The 20,365-nt window shown below is 37.7% G+C and overlaps 3 protein-coding genes across 4 annotated transcripts in view; all 3 read left to right on the top strand.

Moving 5' to 3' along the window:
- Nucleotides 1–1,379: 1,379 nt before the first annotated feature.
- On the top strand, nucleotides 1,380–5,149 carry LOC306879171 (cytosolic iron-sulfur assembly component 2B-like). The gene is made up of 5 exons (XM_079431971.1): nucleotides 1,380–1,639; nucleotides 1,801–1,880; nucleotides 2,801–2,926; nucleotides 3,018–3,063; nucleotides 4,577–5,149. The coding sequence occupies exons 1-5, from the start codon at nucleotides 1,513–1,515 to the stop codon at nucleotides 4,675–4,677; spliced, it is 480 nt and encodes a 159-aa protein (XP_079288097.1). The 5' UTR covers nucleotides 1,380–1,512; the 3' UTR covers nucleotides 4,678–5,149.
- A 2,293-nt stretch (nucleotides 5,150–7,442) lies between these two features.
- LOC306879161 (GTP-binding protein RAD-like) lies at nucleotides 7,443–10,180 on the top strand. Of its 2 annotated transcripts, none has more exons than XM_079431948.1 (5): nucleotides 7,443–7,746; nucleotides 7,869–8,219; nucleotides 8,383–8,456; nucleotides 8,738–8,942; nucleotides 9,151–10,140. In XM_079431948.1, the coding sequence occupies exons 2-5, from the start codon at nucleotides 7,883–7,885 to the stop codon at nucleotides 9,426–9,428; spliced, it is 894 nt and encodes a 297-aa protein (XP_079288074.1). In that variant the 5' UTR covers nucleotides 7,443–7,746; nucleotides 7,869–7,882; the 3' UTR covers nucleotides 9,429–10,140. The 2 variants fall into 2 exon arrangements, with proteins under 2 accessions (XP_079288074.1, XP_079288075.1); XM_079431949.1 differs by having other exon boundaries at nucleotides 7,619–7,746; nucleotides 7,873–8,219; nucleotides 9,151–10,180.
- A 209-nt stretch (nucleotides 10,181–10,389) lies between these two features.
- The window catches only part of cdh16 (cadherin 16, KSP-cadherin), a 35,640-nt gene continuing 25,664 nt past the window's right edge, over nucleotides 10,390–20,365 (top strand). Inside the window, exons 1-7 of the mRNA XM_079432849.1 lie at nucleotides 10,390–10,891; nucleotides 11,771–11,829; nucleotides 11,935–12,030; nucleotides 15,192–15,326; nucleotides 15,697–15,826; nucleotides 18,483–18,641; nucleotides 19,900–20,096. Coding sequence (XP_079288975.1) covers nucleotides 10,885–10,891; nucleotides 11,771–11,829; nucleotides 11,935–12,030; nucleotides 15,192–15,326; nucleotides 15,697–15,826; nucleotides 18,483–18,641; nucleotides 19,900–20,096 — 783 coding nt within the window. The 5' untranslated portion in view covers nucleotides 10,390–10,884. The remainder of the gene's footprint in view (nucleotides 10,892–11,770; nucleotides 11,830–11,934; nucleotides 12,031–15,191; nucleotides 15,327–15,696; nucleotides 15,827–18,482; nucleotides 18,642–19,899; nucleotides 20,097–20,365) is intronic.

Genomic DNA, 20,365 nt, shown 5'->3' with positions numbered 1-20,365 from the left:
GGAAATAAGTGCAGTTCTAATGAAAATATGAACAAACGTGCACATCATTTAAACATGTGGGACAGCATTTCAACCGACAGGCTTTGATCAGTACCATCACCTCTGTGAATTTAGAAATGTAAAAATGTTCTCCTGGATAGAAGACAGGGGTTCATTCATTAATTTGCACCATATACTGTTAACCTTTGACCTTCACAGATGCACACAAAGAACACAGGCCAATGCAGAGAAGGGCTGCCAGCTTTATAGCCTCGTTCTTTGGAAAAGAGCCTGAAATAAAAACACTTGTCCATTAAATATAACATGTGACTCTCCTGATAATCTCTTTGTCTATAAATCCTTTGTGTGGATGATTCAGCATCTCGAGAAGAGACTCATTATGAACTGAAGTAGTGGCCAAATACAGTAGTAGTGTGCTAATTTAACGTGATCTATAATTTAATAATGCACACACTGCATTCTCAAAATGCCAGAGCTTCTAATAATAATAATAAAAAATTATGAATGCTATAATACAGCAAACTCATATTAAGAAGCTACAACTTGTAAGAAACACAGCAAATGTGAAATACTAACAAATTAGTTCTCTATGGCAGCAACTGTATGCAGCTATTTTAATCTCAGAATGCATAACATTAATTTTATATATACTGTGTAATAGAACAGTTTAAATGAGCATCGTAGGCTACATTTAATAAGGAGTGTAAGCAATCAAAATCTTGGTTTTTCAATAGACTACTAGGGATGATTCTTTAAAATATATAGAACTACAAATGTTCAAATATATATAAAAAGTCAACTTTATTCATATTGTTTGGACTATATCTAAAAGTATTTATTATTGTGCAAGGAAATGCTGGCTGTCTCACAATAAAGAAGATGTATACTAAACTCTGTCACTGTAAATGAACTGCATGGTTCTAATGAAGATCTACATTCTGGGACGATGCTGATTGGTAGTAATTGAATGAAAGCAGGTCTCTGTTGTATTCCTGAACATTAAACATGCCTAACATTTGGGTTAAAATGCTCTTTATTAACTGTTTAATCAAGGTCAAGCTTTCAAAGTTGATGAACACTGCTTTGATGTGTAGCATATGCTTAACCTTAGAAACAAAAACAAACAAACAATAAACAACAACAACAAAACACTTTTAAAGGAAGAGCTTTGCTTTCTTCTTCTGTTATGCTGTATAAAATCACCCCTCTTAATTCAAGACTTGTTTCCATACACGAGGTTATTCTGTACAATAACATTATTGTTATTATTATTATTGTTGTTGTTCATGATGATGATGATGATGATGTTGTTCTGTGTTGTTTAAATGAACATTGCATCTGACTTTTATAAATAAACTTTTATTTTGGAAAAAAAACGTATACTGTTTCCGTTTTTAGCTCGACTTCCGGCTTGCTTGTTTTCGACTTCGCAGAGTTGGCTACGTTAACGATACAGTATATTGATCGCTGTGTGTCCGTTGTATTATAAGTTTTATCGTCGAGGAGGTAATAATGTCAGGAGGAGCTCGACTAGAAAACGCCAATCCTCTGATATTTCAGCGATCGGGGGAACGACTCCTGACAGCCGCTGATGAAGATGAGGATGTAGTGGATCCCATCGATGACAGGGAGATCTTCGATATCCTTCCAAAGCACGAAACTAACCGCTTTGACATGTCAGCCTTGTTGCTGTAAAATGTTTGCGATAATGACAGCTTTACTTACAAACTGCGTTAGTTCAGAAACCTCATTTACGTTAATGCATTTTGAATATTTTGAGTCAGACCTTAACATCTTTACATCTGATCAGATCGATCAGTGACCCTGAACACCCGCTGTCCCTCGAAGAGCTCAATGTCGTGGAACAAATGCGCGTCAATGTGAGTCCTATCAGTCTGTGTCTATCTATCTATCTGTCTGTCTGTGTCTATCTATCTGTCTGTCTGTGTCTATCTATCTATCTGTCTGTCTGTCTGTCTGTGTCTATCTATCTGTCTGTCTGTGTCTATCTATCTATCTGTCTGTGTCTGTCTATCTATCTATCTGTCTGTGTCTATCTGTCTGTCTGTCTGTGTCTATCTATCTGTCTGTCTGTGTCTATCTATCTGTCTGTCTGTGTCTGTCTATCTATCTGTCTGTGTCTATCTGTCTGTCTGTCTGTGTCTATCTGTCTGTCTGTCTGTGTCTATCTATCTGTCTGTCTGTGTCTGTCTATCTATCTGTCTGTGTCTATCTATCTGTCTGTCTGTGTCTATCTGTCTGTCTGTCTGTGTCTGTCTATCTATCTGTCTGTGTCTATCTATCTGTCTGTCTGTGTCTATCTATATATCTGTCTGTGTCTGTCTATCTATCTGTCTGTGTCTATCTGTCTGTCTGTCTGTGTCTATCTGTCTGTCTGTCTGTGTCTATCTATCTGTCTGTCTGTGTCTGTCTATCTATCTGTCTGTGTCTATCTATCTGTCTGTCGGTGTCTATCTGTCTGTCTGTGTCTATCTGTCTGTCTGTCTGTGTCTGTCTATCTATCTATCTATCTGTCTGTGTCTATCTATCTGTCTGTCTGTGTCTATCTGTCTGTCTGTCTGTCTGTGTCTATCTGTCTGTCTGTCTGTGTCTATCTATCTGTCTGTCTGTGTCTGTCTATCTATCTATCTGTCTGTGTCTATCTATCTGTCTGTCTGTGTCTATCTATCTGTCTGTCTGTGTCTATCTATCTGTCTGTCTGTGTCTATCTGTCTGTCTGTCTACTCTCTGTCTGTCTGTCTGTCGCTCCATCTTTCTACTGTAACATGTTTTTGAGCAGGTGAATGATGAGGAGAGCGCTGTGTCTGTGGAGTTCACACCGACCATCCCTCACTGCAGTATGGCTACACTCATTGGTCTGTCCATCAAAGTCAAGCTTCTGCGCTCCCTTCCTGACAGATTTAAGGTCATTTTAGTGAGCAGCCAAACACATTTAAGCTTACATTAGGCTTTGGGATTCCCATTTAAGTCATTTGTTATTTTCTTTTTGTTGTTAGATTGATGTTCACATCACGCCTGGCACACACGCCTCAGAAGATGCAGGTAAATGCCCGATTCAATGCAAAACAAGTTTAAAGGGATACACTTTACCCAAAAATTCTATAATCATTTTTTCACCCTCCTGAGTTTGTTTTCTACTGTGGGGACCATTAACTGTAAATGATGAGCACAGTAAATACACTGTAAAAAAATATTCCGTAAAAAAATGGAAAAAGTACTGGCAGCTCATTACCCGGACTTTGTACCGTAATTAAAAAACACACATTTTCTGTTAATTGACAGTTTGCCCACAATAAGAAAACAGGACTTTTTCTGTTTTTTAATGGTGCATCTATAGTAAAAAAAATAAATAAAAAAAAAACTTTTTTTGGTGTTTTAATGGTATACCTACAATAAAAAAACAGGACATTTACTATTATTTAATAAGGTATTCATTATTAAATAGGGTATTGCACACGTACAGTATAAAAACTGCAAATATTAACTAAATCCATAAAATAACATATATACTGGCATCTCATTACCCAGACTTTGTCCTGTAATTAAAAAACTAAACATTTCTAAAACAAAATTGTTCAATATTATACCAACAGCAAACAATTACATTTATTTGTAGTTAACTGTAAGTTGAGTAAATGATGATCGAGTTTTTCATTCTTGGCTAAACTTTAACCCTGTAAAGTCAAAGACGTGTGAAATAGAATGAAAATGACCTAAGAAAAACAGTTTATTAGCACCTAAAAAAAAAGTTTGCAAATGTGTTTTATGTTTCGTATCATATTTGATACAGCATGCTTTAATGGCCTAGTTATATAGTCATAATATAGAGCTCACGTGTTCAAGGATGAAAAACATGTCTATTTAATTTAAAGGCCCAAACTGAGAACAAAAATATGCAGTTTGGTGCATATGTTGTTATTTATATACACATAATGTAAAATAAATTTGTAAAAGCTCTTTTTATGAATCAGTGATGTCTTTATGAAATGATAGCAGAATACTAAATATTGTGTGCTTATGAATATCAGTTATCTATATACAGTACACTCAATATATATATATATATATATATATATGTCTTATATGTCCCAATATATATCTTACATTTCAATGCTTTTTGGGGGGCAAATCATAATGGAATGCAATTCAGAAGCCTCAAAAGTGTTTTATTTTATACATACATTTTTACATGATTTTTCTAACAAATGATGTGTGGATAATCAAGCAAATCTAAGTTGCTTCCATCCAGTAGGCTAATTGTTCATCTTAAAATTAACAATATAAAAATGATTCTCATGTTTATTTTATAAAAAAATCATTATATTTCACAGAAAAAAGACCTAAAGCTGTATGGTTGTAGAATTACACTAAAAGGCCTTTTACGAACTAATAAAAGTATAAACTATCAATCAGATGACAAAACTGTGTGCAACTGGTTTGCCAGCAACAAGTCTTGATCACGTTAGAGGCCTTAGAAATTCATGTGAGGAATATTTTTTTATAACACCCTGTTTTTATTTTAAAATAAAAATTCACTTGTGTTTTTTTCCTCCAGTCAATAAGCAGCTTGCAGACAAAGAGAGAGTGGCAGCAGCTCTGGAGAACTCTCAGCTGCTGGAGGTGGTCAACCAGTGTCTGTCCACCAGAACCATGTGATCCCAAGAATCCCGTCGCTGTTATGTAGTCCTTTGACAGATCAGGATTGAACCCCTACAGGCAAGCCAGAGTTGAGTGATAATTACAGCGTTAATATTTTTTGCTTCTCTTATATATCTAGTGCGGTACTCGATAAACAGCACCAGATCAGGAGAACTGTTTAGTGCTTATAAAGTAAGAGATGCATCCAAGTTGAGTTTAAAAATGTGTCAGGAAAAGAAACGATGGTAATAGAGAATTTATGTGGAAAGAGTATTTTCCCCGTTTGACAGTATGTGAATACAGAAAGAAATGTCATTCTGTAATTATGCCATGTATTTGTGAATATGTACAAAATGTCGTTTAGAAGGTTTTGGACTTTTCAAAGAAAATTCATGTTGGTCAAAATGGAGAAAGTGTGCAACAGAAATAATTTGCACTGCTATGTTTTGTACATCTTGTTTTTGCCAATAAAAAATATATATATATATTGAAATATGTGAAATCAGTTTTGTTAGTTTAATTAAAAATGCTCAATCACTTAACCATGAGCAAACAGTATTTTTCTATGCCCAATTGTAGAGCAGAGGAGTGCATTGAAGTTTCAGCTATTCGTGAATAAGGGTGATTAATAGGTAACAGTTTTGAAAAGCTAAAAAATACATAGACATACTTTGTATACTGTGGTATAAATATTTCATTTCTACAGATATATCAGATGAATGGCTTCACTGGTATATGGATGCATCATAATACATCATTACCTTTACTCACTTCATAATACAGGCAGGGTAACTTCTGTAGAATTAGCTATTGTTAACCTTCATCACAGACCAACTCTATATTATTGCATTTTAAGAGACAAACGTTCAAATCAAACTGGGGAATGACAAGAATCACATGTTCTTATGATTTCTTTATGAAAATGATAGTCTTCAATACATGACCTGTGCTATAAAGTTACGTTTAAACCGTGTTTGTCTTATAAAGTCTGAAGGGTAATAGTCTGTCCAAGCCAAATGCAGAAGAATGTGATGATACACAGATGCTATAATAAGCACAATAGTTTGCAGAGTGTTTAGATTACACTTGCTTGGCTTTCAAGTCACAAAAGTGCTTTCACTAGCATGCATTAAAAATGCATGATAGATACTATTTCACGTAACAGAACTCTTATTCAATAGTTGTTGTTTTTTTTATAAATTACTAGACTAGCTAACGTTGCAAGTCTTTTTTTGGATCCAGTCATGGAAATAAATACCGAACTTCAAATTTTTGTCATTAATTTATGATTATTTGACATTTTTGCTTGTCGTGCTTCTGCACTTTAAGTAGAAAAGACATGCCAGGATATATCAACACACAAAAATAAAATATAGTCTGAATAAAACAGTACATTTTCTCTCTCTCTCTCTCTCTCTCTCTCTCTCTCTCTCTCAAATATATATATATATATATATATATATATATTTGTGTGTGTGTTTACCATATAAAGTTTTGTAGTGTAAAACATATGGGGGAAATGGGTTTGAATTTTAGCAGCTAGAGCAGGTTATAAAAATCCCATAACTTTGGCATGTCATCGCAATACATAAACCTCATCAACATAAGTCTGAAATCAGCTTAGCATGGATAAAACACTTATGTGTGGTGCCTACTTTCCAAAATAATTTCAAGTTGTTTCCAAGAATCAGTCTGTACGTATAAGTGCAAATAAAATAATAATACTAATAATAAACTCATAGAATCAGATATGATAAAGCATGAATAAATTGTAATATGTAACTTCTGTACTATACAGTCAGCTGTTAAATGAAAGTCAAAAATGTGGAAATATATTTTCCATTGTAACTGTGGAATAATAAAGTAGAATTGTGTTGGATAGGTGCAAGTTAGTTGATGCACCTGCTGGTAAATGCCTGTACCTGACAATACCATCATTTACCACTAGATGGCAACATTGAACAACCTAAAAATGTACACCACCAATATGATGAAAGGGGGTTTTGCCCTTGAGAATTATAGGATAATGTTGTTAGCATGCAGCAAATATAATAAATGATAATTTGACATTGGATACTAATTCTGATTCTAATCAGATTCGGGGGGGGGGGCAGTAAATTGCTGGTCTGGGCTAATTCTCGGTCATTCATAGAAATGCAAAGAAATGCAAAGTGATGATGTTTCAAAAATTACATGGTGACATTCTGGTGACTGTGATTTCAGTTCATAACTGTGTTATGAAATCATATAATGTTAATGTTAACCAACCTGTCTGAGCCTTTTAATCTTGTTACTGTACAGTACAAATAAGTCATTTTCTAAACTGACCTTTCCAGCAGCTGTGATAAACCAATAATCACACTACAGAGCACAATTAACCACACAAACAAATGAAAAAACCATTAGGGTAACACACATAACTCTAATATAATGGCATAACATATAATGAAACACCCCACAAAATAATATTTATTAAAATCTAAACAAATATATGGTCAAGGAATTTTGGGAGCGCCAAAAACAATACATATAAGGTCTTACCGAATACAATACCTTTTACTTCTCATTGAAATATATTTGACCATATATGGTTAGGTGTCTTGTCTTAGTACACCAATTCACAGCATTTTCACTTTTTTACAAGGTAGCTGAGCTCAGGTTGAGAGACCAGCTTAAACCAGTTAAAACTAGCAAGATGAAAAATAATAAAAAAATATGTATACCCTAATTTTATTTATTTTTATTTTTGTCATGTTCGGACTATACGCCTTTGCTTTACCTGCATACACTGAAGAGCGCATCTCACGGCTGTAGTGAAAGCGGAACATGATTCAGCCCTTCGTCCGCGCAGGGGAGGGAAGACCCTCGCAGAACTGTGAATCACGCTGGATCCCGCTCCTTCCTCAAAATGATGTTACTACTGTAAGAGAGACTCGTGATCCTCCCTCGGGCTGACGTCACTCCCTGGCATAAATAAGGGATCATCACGGATCATAAGAGAACCCCTCAGAGGAAGAACTACGGCGTTAAACGGACTAACTGGAATTTTCTGACAATAAACAGAAGACGGTGTAGCCGCAATCACATGTAAGTATCATTTTGGCATGTTTTCATATCTTCTCAACTCCTCTTGGTATTAGTTTTATAGGTATAAGTTTATACTAAAGTGTCATTATACAGTACAGTTGTTATAATAGAGTTTCACACAGACAGGTTTGGAGTCATGACTTTGAACAAAGGAGACAAGTTGAGCAACATGGACAAGAGGAGAGGTAGCATGCCGTTTCCCCTGCACCTGCAGAACTTGCACAGGAGGAGCATGCCTGTGGACGACCGAGAGCTGCGCTCCATGCCCGAGGCTCAGCCCAGCCTCCTGCGCTTCGGTCCGGCGGAGGAGCACAGCGGCGTGTCCGACTCCTCCGACTCGGTCATCTCGTCCGGCAGCGACTCAGACGGACAGGTCTACAAGGTGGTCCTCCTGGGCGAGCACGGCGTCGGGAAGTCGAGTTTGGCCAGAATATTTGGAGGAGTTGAAGACAGCATCGACTGCGAGGAAACAGGTAAATGTATTGATGTTGTCTTGGTTTATTCAGAAGTGCTTGAATTTAGAGTCAAGCTAATCATTTCTGGAAAATCCAAGTGATGTGGTGCTTTTTTATTATTATTTACAAGCTTGTGTAACATTACAGATGGGTAATTATGTATTTTGCACCTTCATTTCAGGAAACACATATGACAGATCCCTTGTGGTTGATGATGAGGAGACGTCAATCCTTCTCTATGACATATGGGAACAGGTAAGCAATGGGCTTTAAGAGTAATATTTATTTTAAATAAATTACAAATAAAAACAATATTTAAAAAATACTATAGTATAAAATATTTAAAACATTTAACTAAATTATATATATATAAACATTTTGTCATATATATATATATATATATATATTAAAATAAAAATGTTTTACTGAATTTAAAATATATAATAAAATACATTACAAATTGTAATATCATTGTCACTAATCATGCTCAGCATTAACTTTTCAATGCATAACCTTTTTTATTTTTCCCCCTACAGGATAACAGCCAGTGGCTGAAAGATCAGTGCATGCGTATGGGAGACGCCTACATCATTGTGTACTCAGTGACAGACAAGTCCAGCTTTGAGAAAGCTTCAGAGCTACGAATTCAGCTGCGCAGAGCTCGGCAGTCGGAAAACATCCCCATCATCCTGGTGGGAAACAAGAGTGACTTGGTGCGGTCCCGAGAAGTTTCTATAGATGGTAAGATTTCACCCGGCGACTTCTCTATTTTTTAAATATGGGAGATCGTTGGAGTCAGGTTGTAGATGTGTTGGATAAATACTTCTCGGTCTCCTGAGCTTTGAGGAACAGCCAAGAGGCAGAGTAAAGATGACATGTAGCCTCCATCCCTCTGGTAATGGAGTTAATGCTCACTTACACATGTGTCTCTTTTGCCTCGTCTCTCTAGAGGGCAGTGCCTGTGCCGTTGTGTTTGACTGCAAGTTCATTGAGACCTCAGCCTCCCTACATCACAATGTGTGTGACCTCTTCGAGGGCATCGTCCGACAAATTCGCCTGCGCAAGGACAGCAAAGAGGAAAACGCCCGCCGCATGGCCAACTGCAAGCGCCGCGAGAGCATCAGCAAAAAGGCCAAACGTTTCCTGGGCCGCATAGTGGCCCGGAAGAACAAGAAGATGGCCTTCAGACAGAAATCCAAATCCTGTCACGACCTGTCAGTGCTATAAAAAACTGGACTAATATACCCTCTGATACCCACGACCAGAAGCTGTGTTTTTCATGCTAATATGAGGACTATTTAGCTGTACAGACAAATATGAACTTGTTTTGTAAACTGACAAAATCAAATTGATTATGTTGACCGGCATGAGGCTTTTTATTGTTATGTATTGTTTTTTTCTATGTTTTGCTGCCTTAATATGTATAGTTGTCAAATTTTGCACATGTAAATAGGAGGTAAATCCACAACTCACAATGTTCCTTTTGGAGAGCTGTGGGTATGTTTGCACAAAGGCTAAATTAATAGGTTATTTTCCTTATGTGGACTAGAGCTGTATCAGATGTCTAAGGGATGAGCACAAGTCATTTTTCGTGTTGAAATAACATATTGAATCAAATGTTACTTGAAACTGAGTGCGCAGGTTCGTAACTCAGCCAAGACACCGAACTAGAAGGTTTGGTTTTTGGGGGGTGGGTAGGGCAAGAGGCAATATAAAGAGGATGTTTCAATATAAGAGGTCTGATCTGGTTATTCTGCCATCTATGCTCCATGTGCAAATGAATGACATAGAAGCAATAAATTAAGTGTTGTGAGCTGTTTTTAAAAACGTTTGATTTGCACTTAATGCCATTTAATATTATTGAGTTGTTCATTTTGTTACATGTTTACAAATGGTTTTATAATAAAATAATAATAAAAAAAAAATACAATGCCAATCTATATGGTGTTCTATCTAATACAAACACAAAATACACATTCAGACTTGAGGTTATTATAGCATGTAATTTATTCCCCCATACAAGCTAGAGGACTTGCTGGTCAGTCGTGTAATTGGAGGAAACAAGGTTAAAAGTTTTCTCAGCCAAATTAAGAAAGCTAATCATTAAACAGTTACAAAGCAGATGCAATGCTATTCTAACACTTAAAGCCATTCTCAATTTCGCTCACAGGAAATGTGGACTGGAGGTAAGAGCTTCTTTTATTAAACAGGATATGATCAATAAGCAAAAAAGCGCGTAAGATTTGCTTACAGTCCACTGTGACTTTAATTTGCAGAGTTGTGTTGTCGCTTAAAATAATTTGCATTAGTAGTGTTATCCAGCTTAAAACAACCGCATCTCTACTGATTGCAGTGGCTTAATGAGTTTCTTTAAACGTTCGATTACTAAAACTATTTAGTTGTGTAGTATAGCCTATTCATTTATTTGTCTTTGTTTACAGACGTAGCCTAATTGTAGAGTAGCCTACTGACTTTTGCTTGTTTGTTTGTTTTCATTCATGTAACCGCTGGGTACGCACAGTATTTATTCTCATACCTGACTGATATCTTGTTTTATGATCATGTTAGTATTTTTTTTTTAAAGTAGCAGATGAAGAAAAAAACTTTAGCTTAAATCCTGTATCTATCGCTGAAAATGCGTAGGCTGCAGAAGTAACTCGACGCCTGAGGTGATGTTACATTAATGAGGTGTAAGTACTCGAGTTTAACATTAACTGAAGGGGAAAGTTGTCTGATGGCACGCTTGTTTATTTTAAATTACTTTTTCCTATTACTTTCTCTCTGAGGTGCACTCGGTGTTTGTTTGTTTTTTGTTGTTGTTTCACACATAAATAAATTATCAGAATGTTGGAGAAATGCATCAAAAGAAAAATAGAATGTAGTTCGAAGTAGGGCTGCACGATATATAGTTTCAGCATCGATATCGCGATGTGCACATCTGCGATAGTCACATCGCAGGATGTGCGATTTTTAGTATACTGATCTCGTTATTTATACTGATCGTTTTCGCGACAGCTGTAGCGTCACTCCGCACCGCCCTGTCTACACTGGACGCGACAAATCGACCGTTGCAAATCCTTTGAACTTTGTGTCATTACGTCATAAAAAGAATGAGGGATTTACTCGCATGGATTTGCGCTGTCACGCCGCATCCAGTGTAGACAGAATCACTGATTATTTCTATCTAATTTTGTCTACAATTTCGCGAAACTGTCAAAATGCATGTTTCTGCAAGCATCTTTGTAAACACAGTTGCTTATTCAACCAGTATACCGGAATACTGTTAGAATTACCGTTAGAATACTGTTAGAAAAATATAAAGCGCTGTTTATCTATTTTATATCTTTGTTCTATTATATTTATCTATGTTTGTAATTTGTAATTTTTCCAAATAACGTTAGAGCTTTTTAAGTCATCTGGTGTTGTTGTTTTGTTTTTTTGTTTTTTTTTCATATCGCAATATATATCGCAGAAATACAAAATATCGCAATGTGTGTTTTTTCAAATATCGTGCAGCCCTACTTCGAAGCAATGCATGAATGCTAAAATTATGTTGTTTTTTGTCTTAGGCATGAAGGCCACTGTTGTCTTGATGGAATCTCTGAGTGCTTGGTTTATTGCACTGAGTGTAAGTTCTCTTAGTTGGCCTTTTTGTCTGGACTATATAAATGTTTATCACTCAACATGATTTACCTCGTGCAATTAATTGCTTTCTATTTGCTTTTCTATCTAGGTGCTGTCTCAGAACATTTTGCTTTCTGAGACTGCTCATCTTAAAATTGGTGTTCCAGAAAACTATGATGGTATTTTCCCATGGTACCTCACCAAGGTGAGTTCTTTCTGTAAGGAGGACAAAATTACTTTGGAAAGTTGACATATTAGTAAAAGCTTTAGGTATGTTACAGGCTTAGTTGAAGCAGGTAATCCAGTATCTGAGACTATGAGACTGAGTAGATGTGTAGACCGATGAAGAGGGGAAGGTCTATGAAGGGCTGAAAGGGGAGTGTTCTGCACTCAATACAAGACGATACAGGTTGCCAATTTTTCTAGCTGTGTTTTTTTTTTGTTGCTGTTGTTGTTGTTGTTGACTGGACTGGGGAAAAGGGCATTTCAAGTAATCAAGCCGGAAGATGATGAAGGCATGTAGAATGCAAGCCTCTTACATATTAGGTGTGGTGCGGAGGTGTACCGTTGTTTAGTCTAGACAGATTAATTGATGTCATTTTCAAAAGTGTGCAGATATGACACCAAGTTTCTGAATATTTCAGTAGGCTAAGATTTTTAATAAGCAGTTCTGACTTAATAGGTGACACATTGTCAGATATGGTGACTAAAATGCCACTGAGTGAAATAAATTGTTGTGTATGTTATTTATAGATTGAAATTAGATGGTTAAAATGGACTGCCCTTGTTCCGTGTTGCGAATGACTAAAGAGTTCTGCGAATGTATTAATGACTGCTTCTAAGAGAAACATAGAGAAAGGACTGAAAAAGCAGAGCATTGAACATGCCATTCAATAAACCCTACATTCCACTTCCCAGAGCACTCAGAACTCAAGGTATAATTATGAGCATGCATTCACGAACAAACCAGTCGTCACCAGACTAAATATGGCGCTCCTGTACAATACCTTATTTCAAACCTTGTGTCAGACATCTTTACCAGATGTCGTTTAGTAATAGCCTGGTTGCGCTCCAAAAAGCTTTTCACTTTGACATTGTAATTGGCGGCATTGAAGTGGAGAAGGACAGTTTGGGTCCTAGTGCTTCTCGCTCGTCATTTTCTACATTTGACGCCATGCTATCAAAACAGTCTCTGTTCAGTGTCCAAATCAAGTATAATGGCCTACAAGTGAGTGGGTGGATAATTATGCTCTCCCTGTGTGATCACTGAAAGAACGGAATGATGGCTACATAATATTTGTTTAGGCTTACAAAAATAAGTGGCAAATGAGGTCTGAGGTTTTTGTGCTTTTTTTTAGCTCTAGTTGAGGATTGTGTTCTGGCTGCAGGCGTCACAGATAGAACTGATCAATTTTTGCTAGCTTTTTTACCACAGTCAATCAAAACAACCAAGCATGGGTTTAAAAGACTGTTCCTTGGATATCCTGTGCAGGAGTGCAGGCAGCATTTCAGATTGAACGAGGGGAAAGGCGAGCTACAAAGTGCCATGCGAGTCATGCTGTGTGCAATTAGCACTTCAATCAATCTTTACCTTTCCTAATAAACACTCACTGGCACGCTATTCGAAATATGCTAGGCAAGCATGAAAAAAAATATTCAGCGATACATTCCAGGAAATAGACAAAAGAATTAGAATTCACTGGCCAGGAAGATGGGAATTTTTGGCATGACGCTGACTGCTCAGATTTGTGTGCTATTTAAGATATGTGACCACATGCACAATGCACTGTGCCCTGTATTGGATGTGCCAGTACTGAGCACAGAGCATTAGGAGCCTCATGCCCAGCTTAATTCTGAATCTCTATGTGCATTGGTGTCAACCGCTGAGACACATAACTGCTGTCAACAGAAGCAGCCATGTTCATTCACAGTCATTTAGAAAATGGTCAGCCAAGCATCATTACTATTTCACTACTACACAACCAATGTTTACACTAACAGCCATTAATGTGCTCTTCAAGTGCTCTTTTTCATAAATATCATAATTGCGAGTTCCGAGCACACAAATGACCAAGCCAAGTTATATATTTACAAGTGGGAACTTGCATTTACTAGATGGTACATGAGGTGCCGAGTTGTGACGTTGGAAGGAACATGCTGATTTGAAACATGGCAGAAACACTGATCTAAATATGGATGATATATTTATAATCTATAAAGAGATCAGAAAGCAAGTGAACAGAAAGCCAGTCTGTAGTGAATGGTGTTTATTATTCAACTTTCACGGTTTGCTTCATATATAGGCCTAGTTGTGATACCCTATGCAGTAAGTAAGCGACAATAATTAATATTTTAAAAATGAATTCTGTGGTTGTTATATTGGTTTATTGCTCACAATATAATTCATTTGTTTTGTTTATGGTACTACCATGTTATGTTTCCAGCTTTAAATCATGAGGTCATTGTAAAGAACACCTGACTCTGAGTTTTCCACCATGTGCACCTGAAGGCAGCAAAATGCGGTCACCGTGATTTAATCAAGGAGCTTGTATCATCAGCCAATTAGATTGTAGCTTGTTTAACTTTTCCACGTAAAGTAGCTTCTGTAGCCAGATAAGTGGTTAAATTATGGCTGCATAATTAATCAAAAAAACAAAAATGTGATTATGATTACGGCTCCCGCAATAAAATAACTGTGAAAAGTGTCAGATAAACCAACATTCTGTTCAAATATAGTACCACTGCGGCAAATGTTATTTTCAACGATGCTATTTTGCAGAGTGGAACATTGTAACTAATTACAGAGCGCATTTTGCCAGTCGGATGCATTTGAATGTCACCTGCTCAAAATGCCAGTTTTGTTCAGGGCAGACACTTTTATTGTTACCAGCAAAGTACAGACATAATGTAAATAAAGTATACTTTCTGTAGACAGCTTTATTGACTGTTAATGGATTTTTTTATCTTGCAAGAGTGCAGAACTGAAGTGATTCATAGCTTCAGTGATTATAAAGGGAATGTTTTTGTGCATGTTTGCGTACAAACTATTCACTATTTGAAAAGAAAGTGTTTCATGCTGTTAAAAAGAAGTTGGCCATCTATACACTGCAAAATTTAGGCGCTGACAACAAAAGAAAAGACATCAATGCAAAGGAGCATTCATGTGAAAAGCTAGTGATTCTTTTAAAAAGAAATCAGGTGGTTAAGCATATCAGACCTGGTAAAGCCCTTGGTGGAGTGGGTGGGGTTTGTGTTTGTTTTTGTTTTTTTAATGTAGATATGATGACTATATCGTTAAGAAGAGTACACTGATATGGATATTTAAACATTGTCTTCTTATATACTAATCATATTTTGATTTTACAGCTGCCAGATCTCCCCCTGACCTATTCTGATTTGACTGTAAGTGGTGACGATGAAGGGATTTTTGGGGTGGAGTCAGGCTTCCTGTACGCCCTTAAACCTCTGGACAGAGAGAAGCAGCCGTCTTACTCCTTGCAGGTGCAGAATCATAAAGGAATTTCATTTGTTTAAAACCAATCAAGAAATGTTCCTTTGTCTTAGACCCATATTTAATGCAAGTTTCTATAATGTAAGACTTGTTTTTGTCATTCATTCTTTTAACATTTGCCTGAATTCAGCTTTTACTGCTAGCACATGGCTTCTTGAGTGTCTCACTAATGCTCAAATGAAACGTATGCCACTCAGTTCAGTTTACAGCATGTAAAAATCCACGTCCAATACATCCGGTGGCAGCCCAAAATAACAAATGCTGATGAAAACTGCTAGCCAATGAAATGTGAAGCAAAAAGTTTTGAGCTCTAATAAGACATGCTGCTTGAGTGCTTTGACCTGATTATTTTTTTCCCAGGTGTCCTTCACAAAGTCCATGCACACTCAGAGCTTTACTGTCGAGGTGTGCGTCATCGATAAGAACGACAATGTGCCGGTGTTCTTGGAAGAGAGCATGAGAGGCAGCGTGCAGCTGAGGCTTCTCAAAGGTGGGTGGGAGAAGAGCACAGCAGGCCTGCGCCAGAGAACTTCATTTGCTTGATGCTCATCCTAATTGCCTTGACTTTTTCTTAAATTCTACAGGTGTGCAGTGCTAAATTAGATAAATTGTTAGTCTGAATGTCATACATTTCTTATGCCACACCATAAATTAGAGTAGCGTAGTAGCTCTTTTAGAAATGGCTTAGTGTGGCATAATCGAAAGGGTTTTTTTTCTTTTCTTTTTTTCCATAATGAGACACATGAAGAGTTTTATATTTCTATCAGATGTAAGGACAAGCTGTTTTACCTGTACATCATCACTTTGATGACTGATGAAATGCCCTTGAATCGGTAACACTCACATTCTTGAATGTTTTCTTAGAATTGCTAACAGAGATTGGAGTGAATTACAAGACCAAATTGAAAAATGTTTTTGCTCAATAATGCTCAGAGATTACTCATCTCTTATTTTAGAACATCACAATGTAGAGACTCATGTACGCATGACCTCAGAGGCTCTAGGGAAGAAAACGAACATACTTAAGAAGCAAATGTTGATAATGATTCAACATCTATGTTGGCGCAGTGAAGTCATCTTATGTTGAATACACATTGGCAATTATTTGAATTTATAACATCGATAATGACCTGTGTTGAATGTCAGGCTAGTTGTGTAGATTGATAGCAGTTTTGCAATCACTTGATTGCAATCAAACATTAAGAATGGGGCAATTAAAGAAAGTAAAATGTATTCTGGTTTCAACAAAATTAAACTCTAGCCAGCTGTCAACTCATGCCAATAATTACAGAATTATTTTCTGTGGTAATCAACGACTTTACTTTGACATGTTGCGCAGTATATAGCTAGTCCCATTCCTCCCTCTTCTTGCTGTCGTTTCCTGTCTCTGTTCACACTGTATATATTAATAAAATGATATAATTGTAAAAGAAATAAGCTATTTTTGAAATTCAGTTCTGGTAATATGCAAATAACCACCATTTGCTCATCAAATTCTAAATGCGTCAGTTCAGTCGGTTCATCAGAATCAGAATCAGAATCAGAATCAGAATGAGCTTTATTGGCCAAGTATGTTTACACATACAAGGAATTTGTTGTAGTGACAGAAGCTCCACAGTGCAACAGAAGGACAGTAACAGGACAGGACACAGGTAATGAAACAAAATAACAGGAAATAGCCAATGACCAATGTACAAAGCAGCAAAAAAAAATAAAAAATACACAATATATAATATATAATATAGGCGACTATGTATGTACAGGTCAAGTATGTGCAAATTAGAAATGAGAAAATAAAATAAAATAAGTGAGTGTGGTGAATGGATAATGTATTAGTTGTGTGTTCTACGTTTATTTATTGAGTGTTCATGAGATGTATTGACTGAGGGAAGAATCTGTTCCTGTGTCTGGTCGTTCTGGTGCTCAGAGCTCTGTAGCGTCGACCAGATGGTAAAAGTTCAAAGAGGTTGTGTGCTGGATGTGAGGGGTCCAGAGTGATTTTACCAGCCTTTTTGCTCACTCTGGATAAGTACAGTTCTTGGAGAGTGGGGAGGGTTGTACCCATGATTCGCTCAGCAGTCCGGACTACCCTCCGTAGTCTTCTGAGGTCAGATTTGGTAGCTGAGCTGAACCAGACAGTTATTGAGGTGCAGAGGATGGATTCAATGATGGCAGAGTAGAACTGTTTCAGTAAGTCCTGTGGCAGGTTGAACTTCCTCAGCTGGCGAAGAAAGTACAACCTCTGCTGGGCCTTCCTGACAATGGAGTCAATGTGAATATCCCACTTCAGGTCCTGAGAGATGGTGGTGCCCAGGAATCTGAATGACTCCACTGCAGTCACGGTGCTGTTCATGATGGTGAGTGGGGGGAGAGCAGGGGGGTTTCTCCTGAAGTCCACGATCATCTCCACCGTTTTGAGCGTGTTAAGCTCCAGGTTGTTGAGACTGCACCAGACAGCCAGCTCCTTAACCTCCTGTCTGTAAGCAGACTCGTCACCGTCCTGGATGAGGCCGATCAGTGTGGTGTCGTCTGCGAACTTCAGGAGCTTGACAGAGGGGTCTTTAGATGTGCAGTCGTTGGTGTAGAGGGAGAAGAGCAGTGGGGAGAGTACGCAGCCCTGAGGAGCTCCAGTGCTGATGGTTCGAGTGCTGGATGTGAATTTGCCAAGCTTTACTAACGGCTGTCTGTCTGTCAGGAAGCTGTTGATCCACTGACAGACGGAGGTGAGGACGGAGAGCTGTGTCAGTTTATTCTGAAGGGTGTCCGTGATGATGGTGTTAAAAGCAGAGCTGAAGTCCACAAACAGGATCCTCACATAAGTCCCTGGTCTGTCCAGATGCTGCAGGATGAAGTGCAGTCCCATGTTGACTGCATCATCCACAGACCTGTTTGCTCTGTAGGCAAACTGCAGGGGGTCCAGTAAGGGTCCAGTGATGTCCTTCAGATGAGCCAGAACCAGTCTTTCGAATGATTTCATGGCTACAGACGTTAGTGCCACAGGTCTGTAGTCATTAAGTCCAGTAATTTTGTGTTTCTTTGGGACGGGGATGATGGTGGAGCGTTTGAAGCATGAGGGGACTTCACACAGCTTCATGTAGATTGTGATAAATAATTTGGATGTGTGTGTGTGTGTGTCATTGTCACAGGAATCCCGTTCATGCAGGTGGAAGCGCTGGATCGAGACGACAGAAACACCGCCCACGCGGACCTGCGTTTCAATCTTCTGGACCAGATACCACGCATCCCTGCCAGCCACATGTTCTCCATCGATTCCATCACTGGAGAAGTGTCCCTTACAGAGGATGGTAATAAACTACTCCTGCTTGTATGACTATGCATTACATCAGTCAGTGTCTCCGAAACACCATGCCAATTGCATCAGTCAACCAAATCCTGAAAAGCCATATAATATTAAAATCAGAATAATATCTCCTATCTTGTGAATTCTGTACTAGTGCCCTCATGCTTTTTTAGTGTCTTGGTGTAAATTAAAAGACAGTATTCCTTATTGTCTCCCTTCACTCCTCTCAGCCTAATTCCACCATGAAATCTATTAAAAAAGCTAATAACTTAAGCTAATCAGCTAATAACTTTTTCTCTTTCACTCAGCCAGTCCTATACGCTCTGCTTATTGCATTGTTAAATCAGCTGTTAACAACATTGTCCTTTGTTTTTGTTTTTTAAAACATGGCCGCTAAATTAAAATGATTTTGAACCAGTGCCAAACCTCAGGGCCAGAAAAGAAAAATGGTTAATTTGAATGAGTCATCGAGAGCCATCAGGTCAGCTCAGAGGATTCTGGTTCAAATATAACCAGAGCAGCCTGGCATTAGCTCAGAGAGAGATAAAATCAGAGGCTTAATACCTGTGTTTTCATGAGGCAGTGAAGACAATAGATGGTTTTGCAATGAAGGTCTTTACTGCTGCCTTTGAGTTGCTCACAGGGTGATATACCTTATGCTAAACACTCCTGAGAAATACACTGGAATGGTTAGGTGATTAACAAAACCTGCAGCTGAATTTCGAAAACAAGAAAAAGATTATATAGTTCAGTTACCCTCAAAGACCTGAATTTGTGCACTTGAAAAACATTTAAATTGTTTATTGTGTATCCATTGTGTTGAACTGCAAAACACTTTTTGTGCTATTGAGGGGGGAAACATGTAAATTTAGGGGCAGGTTTGATGGTATGGTAAGGTGTAAAGTGTAGGTAGGGTCAATTATAGATGTAACTACAGAAATTAATTATAGGTGTAATTACAGGACGGTGTTTTCAAATAAGTGCAATGTATAAACGTGTATGTACACAATAAGTACATTGTATCAAATATTGATTTAAATATGTACATAATGCATAGTAGTTAAGGACATTTATTATAAAGTGGATCCATATATTACAATAGAAAATGCAAGTTTAAAATTGTAGTAATATTTCACAATATTACTGTTTTTGCTGTATTTCTAATCAAATAATGCAGCCTCGGTAAGCATATTTTCCCTTTTGATCTTTGTGCTTCAGCTGTGTGTGTGTTTTTTTTTTTCTTAATGTGTCCATCTGTCCAGGTGCCTCAACTCTCGATCCAGAAATGTGTGGCCGCTACAAGCTGTCTGTGATGGTACAGGACATGGCCGGCAAGGCCAATGCTTTTTTCTCCACTGGAACTGTGCTAGTGGAGGTGACTGGGAACGCATGGGCCTCACCTGACCCCGTGAGACTGCAGGAGAATCTGCCTGGACCATATCCCATTCCAATATCGCAGGTATGACGAAAGCAGAGGACTCTAGGAGCACTGACGGCATGAGATGGATATCCTGTGTGTGTGTATATATATATTAACATAGGTCTGTTTTATATTGCATTCATCCTCTTCAAAGGCGAGTGTGGCAGCATCCCACAATTTCACATGGCTTTCATCATGACATGACCTTTTGCTTGATGTTCAGAATTTATGTTAGTCACGACTCACTACCACCATAACATACACTGTCTATAAAATACCTGATGCCATGATAGTGGATGTGGGGTATC

The sequence above is a fragment of the Barbus barbus genome, assembly GCF_936440315.1.
Source record: "Barbus barbus genome assembly, chromosome: 2".
Classification (NCBI taxonomy): domain Eukaryota; kingdom Metazoa; phylum Chordata; class Actinopteri; order Cypriniformes; family Cyprinidae; genus Barbus; species Barbus barbus.
Note: the sequence above shows the minus strand (reverse complement) of the source record. Positions and strands in the feature narration are given on the sequence as shown.

Coding starts and splice junctions, on each gene's coding strand:
- LOC306879171 (XM_079431971.1), top strand. CDS start 1,513: ATGTCAGGAGGAGCTCGACTAGAAAACGCCAATCCTCTGATATTTCAG. Junction 1,640..1,800: donor CGATGACAGGGAGATCTTCG/ATATCCTTCCAA, acceptor TAACATCTTTAC/ATCTGATCAGATCGATCAGT. Junction 3,064..4,576: donor ACACGCCTCAGAAGATGCAG/GTAAATGCCCGA, acceptor TTTTTCCTCCAG/TCAATAAGCAGCTTGCAGAC.
- LOC306879161 (XM_079431949.1), top strand. Junction 8,220..8,382: donor CATCGACTGCGAGGAAACAG/GTAAATGTATTG, acceptor CCTTCATTTCAG/GAAACACATATGACAGATCC. Junction 8,457..8,737: donor TCTATGACATATGGGAACAG/GTAAGCAATGGG, acceptor TTCCCCCTACAG/GATAACAGCCAGTGGCTGAA.